The sequence below is a fragment of the Acinonyx jubatus genome, chromosome B1 (genome assembly GCF_027475565.1).
Source record: "Acinonyx jubatus isolate Ajub_Pintada_27869175 chromosome B1, VMU_Ajub_asm_v1.0, whole genome shotgun sequence".
Classification (NCBI taxonomy): domain Eukaryota; kingdom Metazoa; phylum Chordata; class Mammalia; order Carnivora; family Felidae; genus Acinonyx; species Acinonyx jubatus.
The window spans coordinates 34,771,649-34,782,393 of NC_069382.1; the positions used below are offsets into that span (position 1 = coordinate 34,771,649).

Genomic DNA, 10,745 nt, shown 5'->3' on the forward strand with positions numbered 1-10,745 from the left:
TTTTCAGAGTTTCTCTCTGGATTTACAGAGCTATTTCATCTGAATTTGACACTTACCTGAGAAGGCAACTTTACCTACCTATTCCAACCAACACAGGCCTCTGCCATCTTGTTATCCCCAGCTGCCAGCACTGAAGGATCCGGAAAAGTGGGATGGGGTTCTTCTTTGTCCTTGCGTACCATACTGGTAGACAAGCCTCGACCTAAAATGCCTCTACCTGAATGGAAGGGCCAAAACCCAACTATAACTGTGAGCTGAAGATGTTTTAAAGTACAATTATTTTCCTGAAGATAAACTGTACGAATTTAAGAACAAAGCAACCATACATACATACCACCACATTTTTTTTCAAATTAGTTTTTCACATACCTAATGGAGGCATTTCCCGTTTCAGAGGGGTCCGAGACACTGTTTTAAGGCCCAGTCCTCGGAACATGGAGACCAAATCCACACATTCCTATGAAAAGAGTAGAGTTATTCTAAGATATATTTCAAAAGTTATTCTAAGATGCAGAATGTATTTCATTTCTAAAATGAAGTAACAGTGTTATTTCAATGACTGGAAGTGATGCACATTCTGTAATGCACATAGTGAAGTGTTTAAGAAGATGTAATAAAAATCATCTTTGAATTCTATACATGTTACAACCATAAAAGAAAAAATGCTTTATAAAAAAATTATAGGTATATTTAATAAACCCTTTAAAAAAGAAAACATTTATTTATTTTGCAGGAGAGTGAACACGCATGGTGGGGGGAGGGGAGGGATGGGAGTGGGAGAGAGAATCCCAAGCAGACTCCATGCTCAGTATGGAGGCCAATTCAGGGCTTGATCCAATGACTTTGAGATCATGACTTGAGCCAAAATCAAGAATCAGATGCTTAAGGGACTGAGCCACCCAGGCATCCCAATAAACACTTTTAATAAACACTTATAACTACATGTGACTATATATGACATTTATAACTATGTCATATTAGACTGTCAAGCATATATACAGCTATAGCCCATGATTTGATGTATAGAGTAACAGAGTGCAATTCTTCTAGTTTATTTCCTATACACCCAAGGTAAGAGAAAACACATATACTAGTTAATATATTTTCAGAAAAACCGGATCATTTAAAAGTATCTGAAGTTTGTGGGGTTTTTTTAACAACCTCTAACAAAACTTGCTGTTTTCTTGCGGCAGTTTTGAAAGTTTACTGCTGTTATACCTGTTAGAGCTGCCACTTATAGACTCAAGCAAGTCATCTGAGTAAAAACACAACATAACGTCATCAATTTTTCTTCCTACAGAATATTACATTTGACACTGTCAACTCTTAAAATTGTCATAACTGTTTATCAGCTTCTTCCTATATGTGCTAACTCCTTATTCTTAGAGATTTTTAAATTACAAATACCACTCTTAAAATTACTATATAATTAAGAGATTAAGAATGCATATACATGCAAGAGTACACACATTAAAAGCAATGGCTGAAGATCTTTTTATTTAAGATTTGGGCAAGGAGCCTTCTGGAAAAACTTTCTTAACAATTATTACCTCAGAAGCAGGACTGTCTGCTAATATCACAGAGCCCAACCCAGCATGAAAATCTAAACACTTAGAAAAGAACAACAAGCTATTATCTTTAAACTTGTCATTTGTGTATATGCATTTATATGTATAGATGCTAGGGAACTAAAGCATTTACCCAACTCTATTTAGCATTCTTTATGAGGCACTTTTTCTAAACTCTTGCAACTTTAGGATTTGAAACAGATGCCCGGCATGCAATTACTTGTTAAAGAAAAACCAACCCAACCCAACCAACCAACCAAAAAACCCCAACCATTTTTTTTTCATACAGGGCTTCAGTTTTCTAAGCACTTTGAAATCTCTTATTTCCTCTGATGATAAGCTGTATGCTGCTACATCTGCATCCAGACATGGTCTTACCCTTTGTGCTGGCCCACTCCGTGGGCTTGGTTCCCCTGGCTTCCCAAATACATGGCCTCTGCCTGTAGATCCTGCCCTGCCCAGCGCTGAGTCCAAAGGTTTAGGAGCTTGTGGCCAAGAGCCAGGCATCCGTACACACTGAGATGGGTTCACAGAAGAGCCCCTGTAGGGTGGTTGGACAGGATCCATTCAACGGCTGCAGAGGACACTGGTGTCGATCCTATTCTGATAAATTACCTGCCAACATTTCATTTTATAAAGATTAAAGATTCCCAATTGTTTTCCTTCTCCTTCAAGACAGATTCACAAAGCATTAAAAACATAGTTGGGTTTTTTTGTTTTAGAGAGAGAGCGCATGCACACAAAAGCCAGGGGTGGGGGAGGAAAGAGGGAGAATTTTAAGCAGGCTCCACGCTCAGTGAGGAGCCCAATGCAGCTCAATCCCACGATGCTGGGATCATGACCAGAGCTGAAATCAAGAGTCAAACTCTCAACTGATGGAGCCACCCAGATGCCCCGGAAATATAGTTTCTTTAGGTCAGACCAGTAATACAACCAGCCTCCTTCCTGTATCACGTTCACTTCAAAAGCTCTATTTATAGGGCGCCTGGGTGGCGCAGTCAGTTAAGCGTCCGACTTCAGCCAGGTCACGATCTCGCGGTCCGTGAGTTCGAGCCCCGCGTCAGGCTCTGGGCTGATGGCTCAGAGCCTGGAGCCTGTTTCCGATTCTGTGTCTCCCTCTCTCTCTGCCCCTCCCCCGTTCATGCTCTGTCTCTCTCTGTCCCAAAAATAAATAAACGTTGAAAAAAAAAATTAAAAAAAAAAAAAAAGCTCTATTTAGCCCAGAATATTTTGAATATTCTCCATCAGCAAGCCCTTAAAAGCCAAGCTCTCCTCAAAGGTACTTGTATTTTCTACCCAAACAGCCTCTCAGAGAACCCAGTCCTGCGCATTAACTACCTATTGCACAAGGAAGCACTTTTTATGTATGGACAGGATTTTGGTTTATGAACAAATTCACAGTTAACATAATCATACCACAAAATTATTCTGTCAGTAAATAGTTATGGGTTTTGCTTTGTTTGGGGCCTCTCTTTTCTCTACTAGACTCGTAATTTTTTTCCCAGTCTACTTTCACATAAACTATTCCATCTCCCCCTTGATCTCCATAGTTGCTTCTCTGAATCTTTATCCAATTCTTCTCTATAAAACTCTTCTTTCAAACTCTACCAGAACTGAAGTCTCTAGGATGCAGACTCTTCTGCTTTGAGCGTGCAATACCTGTTGAGTCTCACGGGTGACATTTAACGCTCTTTTCTCACCCAGGTAACCAGGGATAAGACTCTTCCTGGCTCCTCAAATCTCAGGACCATCAAGCCTCTTCAAAATCACTTTATAATCTATAGAAGTCAGGACTCCTTTAAAGAGCTTCCTTCATTGCCCTGACCCACCCCTGATCCCTTAACTGACAAGGAAACCTCTTAACTTTTGCAAACTTGCCTTAAGTATTAGCTACAAAAAATCAGGCCATCCACATACAGAAAAGACTGACAGAATTCCTAAGTCAATACTACAGATGGTTATAGTTCAGGATCTGGGAAAAAACAAACAAACAAAAACCACAAAACAAAAAAACAAACTTTTGATTTTTAACTAAACTATAAATGTAAAACTAAAATGGCAGGATATGCCTCCCTTCCTTAAAGGCTACAATAGTACTCCCCTTTAATTGTTTAAACTCCTTTTCAGTTGCCCTGGCCTCCTTTCTCACATCTTCCCAACAGCACCCAAAGAATCAGTTGTCTAACCAGCACACACTGAGAGGCGCTATAATACCTACCAATTACAGGATTTCTGGAATCCTCCTCTTTCTCAGCCCTTCCCTCATCTCCATCATCACTTCTAGGGATTCAGGCTCCTCCTACAGTATGCCCTCCCTTAGTATGGAGTTTTCTCCTTTGATTAGTGAGCAGAGAGCCGGTTGGTTAGAAGGCGCGATAGGGGCGGGCCCCAGGTCAGGCCTACCTTCCCGACCTCTCCAGGTGGGAGCTCTGGGCTGGGGAACTATGACTTGGGGCCTAACCAGAAGGGAGGCCTGTGAAGGCGAACCCTACTCTCCCACCCCAGAACAAAGTCCTATTCCCAAAACCAATAGCTCTGTCGGGGTTCCCACTCCCCGTTTCCGCCTAAGTAACTTTCACGCTCTCCTCTGGCCACAAGCTTCCCACCTTTTCCAGTCCTGCGTTCCTCCTACACACCCAGCCTCAAATAACGACTTCCCGCCCCCGCCCTGGCCCAGGCCCCGGCCCCACCGGGGACCCACAGCCCCTCCCGCCTGGGGTTGGGGGGTGGAGGGCGGAGAGTCCGCAGTGGGCCGAAAGGAACCCTCCCCGCCCCCACTCGCCACCTGGAGCTTGAGCGAAAGCCCACCTGGCCTGCCTCGGGAGCAGCTGCGCCTCCCTGGCCTTCCAAACCTGCGTCCCGTCCACTCACGAATCTCCAGCCGTCGCCCCGCTCTGCCGGCCTTCAGGAGAACCCGGTGCTCAACGCCCCCGACACGCCGAAAGGCCCACATGCTCCAGACCAATTTCTGGTCTTCTCGCGAGGCCTCAAGGGCTGAACCCATTGGCTAAACGACGTGCCACTCACATGATGCAGCCATCTCATTGGCTCGTCTCAGAAAAGAACCTCTCCCTTTCTAGCAGCTTCGTTCTACAGAAGGTTCGTCCCCAAAGAAGTGCTAGAAATGGGGGTCCGGAAGTTAGGGGTAAACCTAATTAAGTGTGTTTTTTCTAAGCTCTAGACTCCGTTCTGTGGGCAACTCCCGTTAAAAAAATTTGTCCATAATGTAAGTGACTTGCCCCATCCTTCTCAGTTAGAGGATATAGGAATATAGGTGGTGAATAAAGGGTAAACTTGAGTTTACATTCCAACTCAAGGTCACCTGATTACGTGATCTCTGTGCCTCGCTTTCTTTATATATAAGATAGGAATAAAAACATCCATTCACAGGGTTGTATGGAAATACATCATTAATGGGATGATGTATATAAATGACTTACTTACCACAAGATTGCCTGCAATAAATGTTGCTTACTATTATTATTTATGGATGTTTGAATCTGTTAGCCAAGAAAAGCTTTCTCCAAAGTATATAAAAGTATTGGTGGTTAATTTTGCAATTACAGAATATTTTCACCCCAAAAAATAAAGATTTCTCCCCCACTCCAAATATTTTGACAAATAACTACACCCTTACCTAAACCCAGCTTTTCCAAGGTGGATGGGTTTAAGCTTCAAGAAACCTTGGCTGATGCTGCTGAGACATGCAAATACTCTGCATGAAACAGCACTAGAGAAGGCTTTTCCAAACCTCAGATATTTCATACCTTGTTTTAATCCACACATTCAAGGAATCTCCTCTTTTTCTCAAATCAGAGTTTGAAAATTATTGGAGCAGGAGGATTTACAAAGCAGGGATCTATCTGCAAGATACCCCTTTACTGTTTGTAGATATTATTTGTTTAACGTTGTAACGTTGTAAGTTCTTCTACCCTACTACCTTCCTGCCTTGCAATGTTAAAATGTTATGTTCTAATAACATACATAGTAGGCAGAATTTTGTTGCCCATGCAAACATTTAGTAGCAAGTGCACTCAAAAACAGTAATAAAAACTGTTTTGTAACCTTGGTAAAGTCCCAACTACCTGTCCTTCTGGGTACTTTCATCAAACTTCGCATGGAAGATTTATTCCATACCCAGGAAACAATATTTTAGGGGCAGGATTCAGCAGATCTTCACAACAACAATTCTCAGGTAATGTTCTGAAGTTGTCAGTTTGGGAACCTAAACCAAGAGCACCATTACTAAGGGTAATGGTAATATATCAAAGGGCATATTTAGGGTTCCTTGTCATGCAAGAGTAGGTGGCCTCTGTACAGTGCTTCTAGCCAATCCATACATTATGAATACTACTTATTTCACCAAAGAAAAATCCATATAGTCTCAATGTTGAGTGGACATAAAGATGGTTGAAGCTCTCTAAAGTGTGGACATCTGCTTAGAATCTTTCAAAAGCTAATCAACCTTTCCTGGAGTTTATACTCCCCATCAGGGTACTTCACTTGTTAATTAACCATACGTAGGATATCAATTAAAAATAGCACGCATACATCATACTGTCTTATTTAAAATTAAATTATCAACGATATTTTCATAAAACCAAATTCATCTACTTAGCCCTGCCAGGCTCTAAAGCTCAGGATGAAGATGACCCTATAACTACCTGCAATCTGATTTTCCCAGGCAATCATGACTTCAAATACTCTGGCCTTTTGTCCTCATAACTACTTCCATTCTGACCACATTTCCAGAGTATTTTTGTTCAGAAAATATAGTCACCACAGCCACAGCATTGTCAAGGGCAGAAAATTACATTGCCTGTTGGGCCTAGAAACTACAGGGAGGATTTACTTGGAAGTAGACCTATGTCTGTAGTACCTCTGGGTTTCAGGTATAAGTAAATACAGATCCTCCCAGGAGAAATATAGCTTCAACCTGGCCTCAAATGTCCCATTAAAAAGTGTCAGTAAATATGAACTCACAAGAAAAATAGATACATACAAAACACATTTAGGGTCAATAAATGAGTGAACAGTTCTTTTGTTATTTGCAATTTAAATCTAAAACACATATAAACACACACACACACACACACACACACACACACACACAGCTCAATAAGAAGACAAAACAATCCAATAAAAAAGCAGGGGACAAGTGATTTCAACTGATCTTTCACCAAAGATGATATACAAATGGCTAGTAAGCACATGCAAAATATGCTTAATGTCATTAGTCACTAGGGAACTGCAAACTAAAACCACAATGAGATATCATTTCACACCCACCAGAATGCTTATAATAAATAAGACAGATAATACCTGTGATGCTTAATTTTATTAATCAGTTTGACTAGGCCATCTCTGGGGTGCCTAAAGATTTGGTCAAACATTTTGTGTTTTGGATGGGATTAACATTGGAACTGAGAGACTGAATAAAGCAGACTGCCCTCTCTAGTGTAAGTGTGCCTCATCCAATCAGGAGAAGGCCTAATTAGGACAAGAAGTCTGACCCTTTCTGGAAAAAAAGGATTCCTCCTACCTCACCGCTTTTGAACTGGGATATCCGCTTTTTCCTGCCTTCGGACTCAGACTAAAACATTGTCTGTTTCTGGGTCTTGAGCCTGTCAGCTCTCAGACTGAAACAGCACCGTATATGTACCCTAATGGTTCTGTTTTTCTGGAGAGCCCTGACTAATAACAGATTTTGGAACCATGAAGTGGGGTGCTGTTGTAACAAATACATAAAAGTTTGTAAGTGTTTTTGGAACTGGGTGATTAGTATAGACGGGAAGAGTTTTGAGGTGCATGCTAGAAAAAGCCTAGATTGCCCTGAAGAAAGTGTTGGTAGAAGCACGGATGTTAATGGTGCTTCTGGTGAGATCTGGGACTGAAATGAGGACCATGTTATTGGAAACTGGAGGAAAGGTAATCCTTGTTATAAAGTGGCAAAGAACTGGGCTGAATTGTGCTCTAGTGTTTTGTAGAAGGTGGAACTCATAAGCAATGAACTTGAATATTTAGCTAAGGAGATTTCTAAGCAAAATGTTGAAAGTGAGACCTGGCTTCTCCTTCCTGCTTCTAGTAAAATGTGAGAGGAGAGAGAGAAATTGAAGGAAAGATTGGGGCACTTGGGTGGCTCAGTCAGTTGGGTGTCTGATTTCAGTTCAGGTCATAATACTGCTTGTGAGTTCAAGCCCCAAGTAGGTCTCTGCGCTGACAGCTCAGAGCCTGGAGCTTGCTTTGCATTCTGTGTCCCTCTCTTGCTTTGCCCCTTCCCTGCTCATTCTCTCTCTCTCTCTCTCTTTCTCAAGAGTAAATATACATTAAAAAAATTTTTTTTAATTGAATGAAAGATTAAGCAAAAAGGAACTAGAACTTGATGATTTGGAAAGTTCTCAGCCTACCCATATTGCAAAAATGGGAAATCTTGCTCTGGAGACAACACCAAGGGTGTGGCTAGACAATCCAGTCCATTAGGAGATTATCTAAGATTAACTATGGAGTTAATCAGCTATCTCAGCAGAAACTGGGAGTAAAGATGGGATTACAACCAGCAGAGACACTGCCAGTTTGAACCAAAAGGAACAGAGCCTGGATGAAAGAAAGGAAGGCTTTTGGACTTCTGGGACTCTAGAAGACAGGACAATACAGCTATTCAGTCTGCTTTATCCTTTAAGGCGAGGAAAGAATAACCCCAAAGGTGACTCAGAGATGTCAGGGCTGGGACTCACACCCCAATCTGGGAGGGAAAACTGTTTCTTCTTTACAGGTTCACAGCTGGAGAGGACAATTACCTCAGGATGAATCAAACTTGATTTAGATGATATCCAGATGAGACTTTGGACTGGGAGTTAACACTGGAATGGGTTAAAAGTTTAGGGGATGGGGTGCGTACTGGGATGGGATGAATGTGTTTTGCATGTGATAACGACATGCATTTTGGGAAACCATAGGGCAGGAAATCATGGACTGAATCTTGCCATCCCTAAATTCATACGTTGAAGCCTGACCTCCACTGTCACTGCATTTAGAGACAGGGCCTCTACAAAGATAATTAAGGTTAAATGAAGTCATGAGGGTAGGGGTCCTGCTCTGATAGGATTAAGAAGAGGAAGGGACACCAGAGATCTCTGTTTCTCTCCATGTGAGCAAAGAGGAAAGGCCCTGTGAGGACACAGCAAGAAGGTAGCTGTCTACAAGCCAGGAAGAGGGCTCTCGCCACAAACCAAATTTGCCAGCACCTTGATCATGGACTTCTAAGCCTCCAGAATTGTAAGAAACAAATGTCTGTTGTTTAAGCACCACTGTCACCACCCTCATATTCTGTGGCATTTTGTTATGACAGCTGTAGCTGACTAATACAATAATAAATATCAACAAGAATGTGCAAGTGTATGTGCCTGACATTAAGCTTTTTGATTGCTGAGGTGCGCATTTCAAAGACCTCCATCTCAAATACACGTGTTGCCAGCTAAACAACTAGATAAGGAGCCAGGCTGCCTTTATCCATGAAGTTCTTTAGAAAGCCTTGTGGAAGTCTGACTTATTGAGGGCCCCTATTTTTCCCTCCCCACATCCTGATTCCTGCTCTTATGTTTTAAATTCACCAAAGAGTAAACCCACACAATGCCAGCACCCCACCTTTGATCCTAATAAAGGTGGAAGTTCAGGTCCCCCCCTACCCCATACACACACACCTTGTGTCTCTCCTTTCTTTCTCTCCCCTTGACCTTGCTATGTGGCCCTCAGGCATTTTGTATACCCTCCAGGACTTGTGAATAATAAACAATAAACTTTGTGTTTTGTTTTTTTTTTTTCAAAGTTCCCTGATGGTTGTTGCTGAGATGGGTCTTATAATGATAAGAACCACAAGGGTGGGTCCAGCCACAACATTAGCTCCAGTCAGGGAAATGTCTGTGGGGGGCCCACCACAAGTAGAACAGCGAATGCCAGGTGAGTACCCCCCGGCATTCCTAGCTGACAGCATCACTATCAAGAGGCTCATGTAGCAAAACCAGAATCCCCATACATGGCTGCTGGGAATGTAAATTGGTGCAACCACTTTGGAAAACATTTGGCAGTTTCTTAAAAAGTTAAACAAAAAATTTCACTTGAACCAAAAATTTCACTTCTTGGTAACTACCTAAGAGAAATGAAAACATATGTCCACCCAATGCACGCATGAGAGTGTTCATAGCAGCATTACTGATTAAAGCCAGAGCATAAAAACAACCTATCATCAACTGGCAAATGGACAAAATGTGGTACATCGAAACAATGAATAAATGTAGCAATAAAAAGGAACAAACTATGCCAGATGCCATGGATAAACCTCAAAAACATTATGTTTAGTGAATTAAGCCAGACACAAGAGACCATATATTGTATGATTCCATTTAGATGAAAAGTTTAAAAAAGACAAATGTGTAGAGACAGAATGTCGTCTAGCAGCTGCCCGAGGCTGGGAGCAGAAATGAGGAGGAGTTATTAATGGACCTAAAGGATCTTACTAAGATGATGAAAATGCTTTAAAATTGATTTATGGTGATGTCTTTACTTACTACTCAATAAATTTACCAAAAATTATTGAATTTCATACTTGACTAGGGTAAATTTTTGATATGTAACATAGACCTTAATAAAGCTTTTTAAAAAAACACATTAAGAAATAAGCAGAAACTACAATGAACAGAATAAGACCCACAAATATCTCAAAATAAGAATCACTAGACACAGTATAAATAAATCTGTAAGATGTTTCAAGAAATGAAAGTGGCAATTAAAATCACGAGTCAAGAGGAAAGTCTATCAAAGTTGACTAAGCAGACTTGAAAAAGAACCAAAATGGAACTTCTAAAGATGAAGACTATAAAAGTTGAAATTAAATATTTAGGAGAAAAATTACACAAGGGGGTAGACATGGATGAGGGGGGCCATCATGAATTATAAGAATAATCTGCAGTAATTACCCAGAATGTGGCACTGATGGAAAAGCTGAAAAAGAGGTTGAGATACATGGAGAACAAAGTTAGAACAGAGTTTGAGAAGGAGATAATAAAGAGAAAAGAGGAAAAACAATATTTAAAGAGTTAATGGCTGAGAATTCTTCAGAATTGATGAAAGATGCAAATCTTAAATTTTTTTAAGTTTATTTATTTATTTTTGAGAGTGAGT

General features: G+C 41.0%; 1 protein-coding gene across 3 annotated transcripts in view; it reads right to left on the reverse strand.

Annotated features, from left to right (window-relative positions):
* The window catches only part of PIWIL2 (piwi like RNA-mediated gene silencing 2), an 84,552-nt gene extending 74,156 nt beyond the window's left edge, over positions 1-10,396 (reverse strand). The window contains exons 1-4 of one of the 3 annotated variants that reach the window (XM_053216440.1): positions 4,440-10,396; positions 1,947-2,183; positions 370-457; positions 79-217 (exon numbers count right to left, since the gene is read on the reverse strand). In XM_053216440.1, coding sequence (XP_053072415.1) covers positions 79-217; positions 370-457; positions 1,947-2,135 — 416 coding nt within the window. In that variant the 5' untranslated portion in view covers positions 2,136-2,183; positions 4,440-10,396. Of the gene's footprint in view, positions 1-78; positions 218-369; positions 458-1,946; positions 2,184-4,376 lie in introns of all 3 variants that reach the window. The other 2 variants (XM_053216439.1, XM_015079259.3) reach the window with 2 other exon arrangements.
* Positions 10,397-10,745: the final 349 nt, after the last annotated feature.